General features: G+C 40.4%; 1 protein-coding gene across 1 annotated transcript in view; it reads left to right on the top strand.

Moving 5' to 3' along the window:
• The first annotated feature begins 2,267 nt into the window (after window positions 1-2,267).
• neurl1aa (neuralized E3 ubiquitin protein ligase 1Aa) overlaps window positions 2,268-13,386 on the top strand; it is a 67,153-nt gene continuing 56,034 nt past the window's right edge. The window contains exon 1 of the mRNA XM_053418581.1: window positions 2,268-2,349. Coding sequence (XP_053274556.1) covers window positions 2,268-2,349 — 82 coding nt within the window. The remainder of the gene's footprint in view (window positions 2,350-13,386) is intronic.

Genomic DNA, 13,386 nt, shown 5'->3' with positions numbered 1-13,386 from the left:
TATTATGCTGTTTTAGTTCCTCTTCACTTCTTTCCTTTTCCTTTGTTTTCATGCACCTTACGACACGCACACACTATCTCCGCTCTCCTGCACATCCCACGCTACAAGGCTGCTCTGACCCCCATGCTCCATTTTGTGTTTTTGTTTTGAGATATATTTGAGAAATATCCGTTTTTGTAATATGTTAATGTACCTGAAACCATCACATGATCAGGACATTCATTCACTATCTTTAATCTAGTGCAGGGGTTTTCAACTGGTTTGGTCCCAGGGACCACCATTCTGACTAGAAAGTAATCCGCGGCCCACTGATGTGCCTACGCGCGCGTGCCTATGTGTGTGCGTGCATGTGGATAGAAGGAAGTTTTAACATTTGGTTTTCCATGTTAGTTATATTTAAAAACCTCAAACAAATCTAGAAAAATCTGTGTAAAAAAACAACAAAAACGGTTGATTTTCAGTGCTTAGGAATTGAAATCAAAATTAAAATGCAGTTTGTAGTTGTACTGCATCTCAGAACAATATGTACATCAATATATAACGTCCATGACTTAAATGTACAGACATCTAGTTGACATGTTGAGAGAACGTTAAAGTAACAATCAACATAAACTGGGGCTACAACTGCAGAGGGAAGTTGAAAAAGGAATGCAGAATAAGGTCAAAAATGATAATCATACAATATCACACAAGCAAATGAGGCCTACGTGTAACCTCATGATCACCAGCAGCAAATCCCACCTACTGCTAGTGTTGAAGGAGGTGAGATGTACTTCTGTGTGTGTGTGTGTGTGTGGAGAGAGGGGAGGCCTATCAATATCTGGGAATTGTGAAGTCCACCCAGCATGTCTATTCGTGGCGAAATGGTAGACAGCGAGAGTCTCATTCTCTGGTTCAAGCCTTGCCCTGTACTTATTCTTCCAGTACGCCAGTGTAGAAAAAACACTCTCACACAGGTAGGTTTAATTTGGTCCCTTTGGGCCTTCTTTTTGGGAAAATACAAATTCCCATCATACAAACTACATCTCCAAGACCTCCTGAGAGTTTTTCTCCCTAGCTCAACCGCTCTTCTACATCTACCTTTAACACGCATGCACAGGGGAAAACTACTGGCAGTTTCTAGCCCCAAGCCAGTTTCAAGGTTCCCCTTATCACCTTTATATTATTTTAGACATATTTTAATTTTTTAGATATTTTTCACGATATTCAAGAGTAATCTGAAAATGTGTTGAAATATCAAAGCGAATTTCGCGCACCATCTGCAATGCCGTCGCGGACCACCAGGGGGACGCGGACCCCCGGTTGTCTATATTTCACCCATGGAACAACAAGGCATACATTAGCTTGGGATCTTAAAATTCTGAGAGTATTTTTGAATGATTAACTATACCCTAAGGACAAGTTTTGCTTGGAGGATGGCCCCACAAGTCTGTCTAATGAATCATTCCTCAATATTTTCATTGTGAGCTTCAGCCAGACCCAAACAGTACAAACCCAGATATTTGATTACTTTGGCACTTCACTCCCACTTGGAAATTGTTAATAGAGTTAACAACTATTATAAGTTGTACATAATGTTATCCAGGTCCTACAGCAGAGCGCTATGAGGCTGCTGCTGGATCAGAAACAGCAGTCTGGAAATCAAACCCCAACTGTCAATGCATACACTCTGTTGTTTATGTTTTTTTTTCTTTATTTATTATTGATTTACACTAGAAGGCAGCTTTACACAATGCAGATGGATGATAAATGCAGGAGGTGCAGGCTGAACTGAAGGTAAGTGTTTCACGATAGTAAGGCCCTCTGGATATATACTTTTTTTGAAGTGATAGCTTTTTTAAATTGGAAATTTTGCACAATTTGCCTTAAAACTGTAGCAAAAGTGTGAACCGCAATTTTATTTATAAGACTAATGTATATATATATATAAGCATTAAAGACTCATAAATATATGAATGAAAGGGCGCATGCGGTTGTTCTCGCACTGTTTTCTGTTGTCAATAAAAATAAGCTCTGTGAAAATGATGAATCAGCTGCTCTGGGTCTGACTCTCTGCCCTGACTCCACCTGTGCTCCTGATTCTGCCTGTTGCCTTGTGCGCCTCTGTCGTGTGGTAATGAGTGAAAGCAGGACTACAACAACACTTCCCTCCCCCAGCCCAGCAGGACCGAAGAGGAAGGAGTTGTTTTTTGCGTACTGAGCCGTCATCTTTCGCACCGACAGTGCTCCTGTTTAAAGTCGCGGTGAGTTGCCGTCAGCATCTTGTCATGGGCAATAATGTCTCGGGCATCTCGACGCTGCAGAGAGGACAACAGCAGGGCTTCCAGAGACTCCGCAACTCCCAGAAAGGTCAGTGACCACCACCAAACACAAACTGAAAACACACAACATTATTGAGACACGAGCGGTTTGTGTGCGTGTGTGTGCGTGTGTGTGTGTGTGTGTGTGTGTGCGCGTGTGTGTGTGTGCGTCAGACAGTCAGACTGTGTAGATAGATCATGCAGAGGACAGAGGTGATGCAGCCTCCTAGTTGTTCTACTGCCGCTCCCGGGTCAGCTTCCAGCTGTGCGGTGGTGCTGAAGAACAGCTCCCGTTTCAGGCTGCAGGAGGCGCGGGCCCGCTGCTTCCTCTGCTGCCGGGTGGAGGACTACAAGTGAAACTTAATTCTTTCACTCTTTCACAGCAAAAGCATAGAAGCATTAGCAACACACTTCAAGATACAATCAAATGAGATAAGATAAGAGGCACCTGTATCGCCTTTATTTACAATTGATGCAACAGCACAAAGAAGTAGTAGTGTATGAAATAGAAAAATATGAATAACAATAGAAATACTTTATAGGCCTACAATATTAATAATATTGAGTATACAATAAAATACTACAGAAATACTATAAACAAGACTGTTTTTCTAAATGTGCAATGTAAAGATAAGGTCAAAGGTTATGTCATTGTACTTTAAGAAAAAAAATGAGCACAAAACATACAGTATGTCATGATTTTGTTGCATTATTGCAATTAATGTAAGTGGGACTTTAAACTTATCATTGGTCGATGTGAAACTAATTGTAAATACAACATATAGGTTATATAAAGTAAGATATTGTTGGAATTAGAAAATTAGATTTTGACACAGGACTCGTTTTCAATATTATATTTTAATTATACCATTTTAGGAAGAGTTTTAAAGAACACAAAAGTTAGTGTCAGATTGTCAAGCTATGGGAATTACCAGCAGAGCACGTCAATGAACACATATAATACGTTAATATGTCTAAAATAGTCTATAATAAAGTCAGTAGATGTACAATAATATTTTAGTTTAGTGGTCAAACCCATGCCTTTGTCAGGGAGAATGTCTAAAATGTTGTTTATAGTGTAAATGTATTTTATTGCACTGTTCCAGTCATTGGTGTCAATGGTCTTTCATGACTTTTATCAAGTCTACCGGTAAGTTGTTCTGGAGCTTTTAGATCATACCTCATGATCTTCATCAGTAGGAGTTGGGAATAAATGCAAAAATTCCACTTTCAGGTCTTCTCACGTATATTGACCCAAAGGTTGAGCCCTGTAACCATATAAACACCAACTGACCAAAAACTAACCTCAGGAACATTTAAAGAATGAAAGATTCCCAGCAAAGGGACATTTGCTGAAGACAATCGTGTGATAGGATCCACAGGCTGTTTTTCCAACAGATAGTTTTTTCAAAATTTTCAGATCTTTCAATTTGTCAATAACTGTATACTCTCAGAAACAATATCAAATAGATTTGTAACCAACAATTTATGAGGTATCCAGAACTGAACAATAATCTTCTCTCCTACTGTCAAACCAAGGATCTTTGTAGCAAAAGCTGTTATTTATAGATCGTTTGTTTGTTGTTGAGTTGACAAAACATTGGATTTTGTGCAGAGTGAAGAGTAGAAGACTTGAAACTCACAATTTAAATATAATCAATTAAACGATCATATTTGTGATGTGATTAATGCTTCCATTAATCTGGCTTATTTTATACACAGAGGAGTAACAGTATTGCAGTTAAGCAGGTGTGTATAGGCACAAATCTCAAGTAAAGTACCAAAATCCATCGCAGTGGTTAGTAATCAAAAGGTGACTAAACTTATTATACTCTTCTACCCATTCTAAAGCTGTGCCCCATGTGTAATACAATCACGTAAAGTACAAAAACGTCCTGATCCCACTGTTACATCTGGATTACAGAGGGAGAAATCAGCCTGAGGGAACTGTTTAAAATGTAGCTGCCATTGGGATAATCACCATAAGTACACAGTTTGCCCTTTCACATCCTTTTTTCTATCTCGAACACACTCTCTTAGATCACACAGCTATTTTCACATCGCAGGAGCAGAGCGCAGTGAGTCAGGCAGTGCATGAGAGAAGAGGGACCGTTTTTCCTGCCAGGTTTCCTTGACGACCACCCATAACATGCGCAACAGTTCCCATGGTGACGATTTTCAGAGAGCGCTATCAGCAGGAGATGATGACTGATTGGGACGAGGACCAGACAACGTCACCGGCAGCCACTCAGTAATGAAGGGACGGGGATCTGTTTGCACTGCTCAGCATCCCACTTTATTAGGCTGGTGGCTGCTGGTGTTTGGACGTTGCGATTGGTTTGATATGGAAAAGAGATATCAGCAGATCAATCCGCTGCCGAGGCAATGATGAATGCACTCAGTCATACATACAGTTTATAGACCCCAGAACAAACACGCACACACACACACACTAACACACACACACACGTATAGGGGAGAGCGGGGTAATGTGGGACATTTTTTACATTTGCTCCCTTCTAGGCGAGCAAAACTGATATATCAGTAAAATTTACACATTTCCCATTATTCAGGATGTTTTCTAGCAATGGAAATTATCAGAATGTCTTCAGGACAAAGGGCAGTGAAAATACGATTGTTTTAAAAAAAGTGGTATTGTGTCCCACTTTACCCCGACTACGGGGTAAAGTGGTCCACTTACTTTTTCCACTTTAAAACTACCATAACAACACATGTTGTAATAGTTAAAATCCCGGCAGCTAGATTGACAACCACTAATATAGGACTAGTAACAGAATCATGGGGATTTGTCAATTAAGCACATTTATGATTATTATGATTCATGTGATCTCTTGCACACCCTAGCTTACCTGCACATTGTTTCTCTGTCCAATTGGCAGGGACAGGGATATTGTTTTTCTCTGTGTATTCAAATGCCAGTTCACGGCACTTAACTGGAGCAAGGCCATGGAACTGGTCAGTTAGTTGTTTCAAGTGTTTTGCAAGCTCCTCCTCCATCTCACCTGTGAATATTCTCTTTACCTCAGCTACTGCACCCCAGGCTACTGATTTTACTTTCCCTTTCTCTTTTTTCTTTATGAATCTTTTGAGGGTTGTCTTATCAATATTTCTATCCCTTCCAGCTTTTCTTAAGGACTTCTTTCCTTGCATGACCTCAGCGGCTGCACTCTCCATCTCTGCGAGGGGTGTTTGGCCCCAGGTTGTCTTCGTGGTGTAGTTTCTTGGCATGATGGCTTTTCTACAATGTTTATGATATTAAAAATAAAACATATATAATGTAATATAACACTAAAATATGTTTAAGACTAAACTTACCTTGTGCTTCATGGTGGGGTAAAGTGAGACAGTGTCCCACTTTACCCCACAGCATTTGTCCCACTTTACCCCGAAGCCACAATTTTAGAAAAACATCTCTTATCAATTCAGGCTAATCTTCAGCTAGCATCAATCACATGGTTTTATATGTTGGGAGTTCACCAACATGTATGATATAAGTTTTTCTACCTGAATCAATTTGTTTTGACACAACAGTTGATTAAGTTCAAAGCAAGAACATTTACTCTTACATGCAAAAAACACATTTTTGTGATAAACATACTTTCCACAGCACCTGCACCAACTTCTCCTTTATGGCAAGGGGGGAATCGGAGGGGCTTTTATACATAATAGTCACATGACCACAAATGTGTTCCGTTTCCTAGATACAGGGCATGTTTCACATCACCCGATGTCCTACATTACCCCGCTCTCCCCTATCCCACCCACCCAGGTCACATTTCTAAGACATCCTCACTTCTTCGGTACAAACTTACATACATTCATTTGTTTTGAGCAGGATAAATAGTCTTCTCTTAGCTCTGCTGACTCAGCCCCCCCCCCCCCCCCCTCCATTGTCAGAGCAATCTCCATCTCAACATAATTCATCTATCTGTCAGTTTTTCCGCTTCACTGCTGTGAATGCTGCTGTAATATGGTTTTACAGTAGTGTCAAGTGAACAAATTGATCAATCAGTTGGCATAACACATTTTGCTTTTTCCTGCTTGTCAAATGAATGGATCTGCAGTTTTCCTGTCATTTATTGGTTAGATGAAAATCTTTAGTTTTGTCACATGAAACATGAACTATCATTAATTACTGCCAAGTTCTGAAAGGTTTTATCGATATATGGAAGAATGTATATGTATATTTTCGGGAAATTCAAGGAACAGTAGTGCAAGGCTAAACTATTTATAAGAGAATGTATTTACCAGTGCAAAGCAAGCACGTATCACTTGATTTGTTCATGCATGTTCTGGCCTAGACTAATATCCTCATTTTTAGGACTTTTTTCGCACTTCCTGCCACTTACTGGATGAGCCTGTATTTTAATCTGTGATGGTTCAAGTGACACTAACTGGTCATTTGATACAGAGGTGGTGCAAAAGCATTTAGACAAGAGTCATCCTCAGGGATGCTGCATCACCGAATAAATGCGTCTGAACATGGTGTTCAGACGCAGCTGCTGACACAAACATAATGTTGGAAAGTACGAGCAGCCGTAACATTCTCACCGAACTCACGCAGACAGATAGAAAGAACTGAGACACACAGATGTAGCTGAAAAAGGCGTGTGTGTGTGTGTGTGTGTGTTTGTGCGTGTCTCCCAGGGAATGCAGAGAGCTAGATGAAGTGAGAGGCAGAAATGGGGAATGCAAATGCACTGCAGAACAAGATGTAGAGTGATTCCTCATGGGTAAACAACAGTTTAGTTCCAAACCATTTCTCCATCCTTTTTAGAGGTGAACCCCACCTCCCTCAGAAAGTCTGCTTATAATGTGTAAAACCTGCACACTGAAATAAACAAATGACATTTTCCTTGTTTATTAATTTGATCTGGTTATGCTTTTACATTTATTAAAAAGTGTGTTAAAGTAATGACTCCCTCAAGGACACTTGTAGTCCTTGTTTTGGACAGCAAACGCCCCCCTTTATTTCTTTTGAATGGCAGTCGTTACACTGTAGGGGCAAAGTTGTGCAGTTACTTTTCATCCTGATTGTCTCATAGAGCCAATGACAGGGGAGCAAATGCATTTGTGAGAATGTTTTTTTGGCCACAGAGTTTTTCTTTATTGAGTTGTAACACGGCCCGTTTAGACAGAAGCAGAAGGGAGGAGTTAAACCTCCTGAGCAGGCTATCGCTGCTCTTTCATTAGAGCAAACTGACCCCAAGTCAGTTCTTCCTCTAAAAGATACTACTAGTGCTACTACTAGGAGGGCACACACACACACACAGGTGTAATTACTGTTCCACATACTGTACAGCACATATTAGAGATAGTAGACAATTACAAACCTTAGACTCAAGTCAATTTTGGATACAGAAAGACATCTCAGAAGTACGGAGGAGCAGGATCTTACAAGCAATGCAGTATTTGACAGGGAGCTAATGAAGCGGCTGAAGGACAGGAGTGAAATGCGAGCTGCAGAATTCTGGGCTAATGGAAGTTTATGAAGGAATTGTGAGGAAGTGTGAGGGACACCAAAAAGACGGGAGCTACACTGATCGATCAATATCCTGAATAAATCAATTAGAGGTCAACCACTGGTCACAGAAATGGTTGGCAGAGTTTAAATGTAATCGGAAACTGTTAGTCATTTGAAATTCAAACAACAAAGTCTAATCAGAACTATGTGTACTTGCTCTTTGGGGAGTGGTCATTAAATGAAATTAGACTGTATTTGCTTTGTAATTAGAGGACCTCAGGCCATATCTCAAGTACACTGCACTGCTTAGTGGAGTCATAACAAAATAGACATAACATACCCCAGGAAATAGTCATAAAACCTTTCAAGCCCTTTCTTCACTTCCTGATGTAGCTGTGAATCTGTGGTTTCTTTTAATATGACAGTTGACCGCACTTATGTAACGTGGTACAGACAGTACAGCTGCCTGCCCGGGTTGTTTTCAAACATCCTTAACACCTGCCTTAAAAAGAAACACAAATACAGGGAGGTGATATGGGCACATTGCCAGCCCTAGGAGGATTCAGGTTCCTCAGGCATTGTAATGCAGTGTTTGCACTTGTAAATATCAGTTATAAAAAAAAACACTGCCAGCGTTTTCCTGCACAGACAGTTGCCTGTGCTAGATGAGCTCAACGGTTCAGACGATGTGTCATATTTATATAAGACAATTCAAAGAAAGGAGCTATCACAAGATCGTTATGAATGCATTTTGAATCGCAGAACAGGGCCTCAGTAACAACAAGGCATTGTTTTACAACAGCCTGTTATATTATACTGTATTAGTGTCATACTTTGTCTGACAAAATGCGAGGAATATGATAAAAAGTTAAATTTTTACCTTTAGAACAGTGAATCTGTGAACTATGTAGTGAGGCAATGTCTTTATGGTTGCTTTAGTTTCTCTCTTCTCTGCCTTTATTTGTTTCCCTGTGTTTACACTATGGTAACCAGGACAGAGTTATGGCACTTTGTTCATCACAAGCCTTGTAACGGTTACCCAAGTGTACACATTTAATTACTCCCCACCTATAAAGATGGGAATATTGCCTGCTTGTACCCACAGCGACAGATGTGTTTTAATGGTACTTTACGGTGATGTAGGGCCCAGCTGGTTTGCATTGTGTACTGTGCAGCTCCACAGAGTTTAGAAAGGAGGACGTTGGTCATTCATCTCAGCTTGAATCATGATCATGTGTTTTTTACACAGGAACAGGGAGTTCTGTAAAAACTTAGTGAATCATGGAAACCTCAGAATAGAAACAAGAAATGTTCAGCTGAATTTTGGGTCCATGATTTTGTATTATCCTTACAATTGTATAGATGGCTGCTTGTCATTTCATGTACTACAAAGTATGCAGAAGTGAGGACCAGGTGGTTCGACAGCGCCTTCATGTTCTGACATTTTAATAAAAATACAGTCCCAAATGTCTGATGCTTAGTTTTGTTTGGACAAAATAGAACTAAATCATGATTGATTGGAAGTCCCTTCACTGAAGATCATGACTTTAGCATGACAACATATTACAATGTTTTAAGTAGAAAGGTTTCAAAAACAACCTATGACATTTCTGACTTGGCTTTAGTTTATCTTTTAAGATTGTTACATGAGATAACACATTGGTGCTTAAACAACTTTTAATCCAGTGGAGCCATGTAAGCAACATGTTAACTCCCTGTTGCACAAAAAGGCTTTAATGTCCAATGGAAATAATCATTAATTCATATTAATTCACAGGATAAATTGAAATAGAAGATTAAGAAATTTGTTGATGAGCTTCTCTGTAGAGTATGGGCCATTGTGGCTGGAAAATGAACAGGGGGCCAATAACTTATCTTTAAAGTGACCTGATACTTAAAATATTATGAAAAGCAGTGTTGTTTTTCTTGTCCTTTACCAGACCACGCAACAAAAAGGCTTTCTATAAGGCTGCAGATCAAAAGGAGCATATTAACAACACAAATGGTTTTGATTGCACAGTTTAAAAAAGCTGGACAATGGAAGTAAATGTTGGCAACATGACAAGTTAATCAGGATGTGAAGTGATGCCCTGCGTGTCGTTGCATGCTAGCACTGGCAACTGGAAGGTGATTATTTTTAAATTAAAAAGGTTTCCACTGTATTTAGAATTTATTTTGACTGTTGGTGCTAAATTAACAACAGACAAATGTGCGCATAGTTTGATAAAAGAGCACTATATGCAGTCAAAACAACGTGACAACCTAAATTAAAGTGTTTTGAAAATTCAATGGAAAGAACTCGAAGGAAGTAGAAATAAGTTGAAATCGAGTTCTGATGGAAAACGATTCAAAGACATTACAGACTCCCAGAGAAACTCAATGCTCTCAACCCATGTTGTAATAAAATGCTTTAATATCATTAATGCTGCTTTAATTATTACTTATTTGGGTGGGTGAGGTGTCTGTCATTGTTCCTTCCTCTGCCCTGAAGTTGCTTATTACACACAATGTGCTGTTTGCACCTGTATCACAGAAAAGTGCCATTAAAGCACATCTGTCCCTGTGCGTAAAAGCAGGCAATGCTCCTGTGTTTATGTGCGAAGTCTGGGCTTTGACAATAGTTATAGACTTTATGATAATCAACGTGTCATAATTGTATCCTGGCTGCCATACACGTAGAAAAACTAAAGCGTGTATAAATCAAATGAATGGAAACACTTTTAGGGTTATTGGTGTGTGAATCTGTCATGTGCGCTGAAAGATGGGAGCTCTTTATTCCATCGACGACAGCATTATAAATAAGTACTCATGTGATTTGTGAATTGTAATCATCACTATGAGTTGCACATTACTTCATTTACCTCATCACCTCTATTACTCCATTACTTGAAAAGCACACAGGCACTGCTTTCAAATCAATGAAACACACACACACATAAAGTGTGATCTCCCCTCCGGCCTGCTGCTCTGCCGAGCTGCTCTAGTGTTTCTGATGGGATTATCTGTGCGTTGTTCTACAGCCCATGTGAGGAGGGGATTACATATTTATTTGGGGAGTTTTCAACCCGACGTTAAACCATCTGTCACCAGCAGTGTGGCCATGGGACATTTACAAAAGCTTTACATGGAGTTATAGGAGCGTAGTGGGTGTGGGGGAGATTGTGTATTAGTGAGTGGGCATGGGTGAGAGAGAGAGAGAGAGGGAGAGAGAAAAAAGAGGAAGTAAGGAATGGGAGCTACTGATGGTTGCCAACATGAGAACAAGCACATCCCAGACGTAAACCCTTACCCCTGGGCCAGACTGGCTGCTGTTGTGCCCTGGAACGGCTGCGGTCGTGCTGCATGTCACAGTTGTGTGTTGTTCATACTGGCACAGCAGAGCTGCTGGTATTACTACTGTATTTCCTTGAATAAATGTCGGATAAATGCAAGGCAATACGGTAGGAAGCTGTGCATCTTCCAATCAAAGCCTTGTTAAAACAAATTAATGGATTTAGTCAACAGAAACGCTTTTACTTTGAAACTAGTACAGGAAGGAATATTTTTGTTTGTGAACGACAGATAAACATGTGAACTGTGGTGAAACATCATTTTCCTTGTCTATTTTGCAGTCAATCGTCGAGACCTTGAATCTCTAGAAGAGCAACTCAGCTGAACTGAGGCAGTGTGGCCTCTGTAATCTGTTAACATCCCTAACGTTATAGATGCAACTGATGGAAGGTCTGGTTCACTTGACCAGACTCATATTTACTGGGTCAGGGGTTGGAAGGTTTAAAACAAATGAAAATATATGTAACACAATGAGGAAGCCCCTTTATTCATATGGTGTTCAAACCGTTACTGTGGATTTCAATGACTGGCAGTTAATGGTGAAACATCACACTGTGGTTGGAGTGCATGTTGGATAACTTTGCTCCAGATGTGATGAATCCTCACAGCCCAGATATGTTTGGCTGAACGAATACGATTATTAGTCATATATACATAAAGTAGTATAGGGATTATTTGTAGCCTGTATCAAATATTGATCAGTTCAGTTTAGCATGAACATTAAGTGATCATGTATTTAAAAGACATGGGCTGTTGAGGTGATGTTATGGAACCCGTTCTAAAGTCTCAGTTGCTGCTGTCTTCATGTTATGTTCTGGCTTCAATTTCCAATTTCTCAGTTTTTTTGTTTATTGTGTGGCATCTGGAGGTTCTGGGTTTGTTTTGATTGCATCTGGATTGCCTGCTTTCGATGTCAACTTTGATCACCTGAAGCCGGATTCAGAACCTGCTGCTGGTTAGCTGCTGTGCTAGAGACATTTTCCCTTGTCATACTGGATCAAATTCAGGGGAGAAGTGTGTTTTTAATTTATGGCCTGTGCTAGGTTGCTCCACAGCAGGGGAACCCATGAGAGTTCAGGAGCTTGACAAGGGCCCTCTAACACGCCAGGATTGATCGACTTCACTCATCCCCAGATTTCCAGATGCATTTAGTCTGTCTGTCCATTTGAAGCCCCAAAATTATTGTTCTTTAATGTGAGGTCTCCACACTGAATACTTGGCCATTTATAGGTTAGCAACTATGTTTTCATAGTTTGCACAACCAATACATCTGCCTTGTGTTTCTCTGTTTACATGGTCACCTCACCACATTCTTGTCTACCACAAAGCCTCTGTCACACACAGACTCCCACTAACCCCCTGTTAGTGGCTACAACCTCATTCCTGATCAGTGATTCTGCCTCTGTTCAGATGGCTCTAAATGCATGAATACTCTCCAATAAAACTTTTGTTCCAAACAACTTTCATTAAAGATCTTTTTCTCGATCTTTTCAATTAGATCTTCAGCTGTGACTGAGACTGAGAGAGCTTTGAGTGATTTCAGGCCAGGTTTTTGTTTATCAAAAGTGCAAATGCTTTCCACTACCTCAAGGTAGCAAAGCGCCAAATACACCTCATTTAAAGAGTGTTATGTGCAAGGCAGGAGCAGAGTGTGTTTGGGTTGTTTTTCCTCCTGTTTCTCTTTCTCTTCTCCTCCCCTTTTTGCTCAACGGAGAGTTAAAGCGCCCATGTTGTGTAAAATAGACTTCCAGCTTTGTTTACAGCCAGAGAGCAGTCAGCCAATCAAAGTGCAGTCAGCCATCAGAGGAGGAGCTCAAGAGGCAGGTGAAAACAGCCTGTTCTGTCTGCAGCTCCAGAGAGAGGCAGAAGAGAGGACATGGAAATACAAATTGCAGCTGTTTATTTTTACTTTAAACAACTGATATATCCTTTTAGGGGGACCAATACCTCAAATTAAATCAGAGAAAGGTGTGAAACATGGTGCCTTTAAGACCCGGTATGGAATAGGGGCTTGCTCTGTCCACTCCAGGCATCCACCTGTCATTTCAGTACCACCAGGAATGGTGCACAAACACAATAGATGGCGGTGATGCACCTTGACATTGGTTGCCACCCGCCAATAACCCAAACAAAGAAGAAGAAGAAGAAGATCTCCATCTGTTACTGGCCATGCTGCTCCTCCACCTGTGTTTGACCTCCACACTTGTTCACCATGATTGGTCTCCTGGACATGCTGGTCAATCAATCTCCAGACTGACCATCAGCAATCAG

The sequence above is a fragment of the Pleuronectes platessa genome, chromosome 3 (genome assembly GCF_947347685.1).
Source record: "Pleuronectes platessa chromosome 3, fPlePla1.1, whole genome shotgun sequence".
NCBI classification, from domain to species: domain Eukaryota; kingdom Metazoa; phylum Chordata; class Actinopteri; order Pleuronectiformes; family Pleuronectidae; genus Pleuronectes; species Pleuronectes platessa.
Note: the sequence above shows the minus strand (reverse complement) of the source record. Positions and strands in the feature narration are given on the sequence as shown.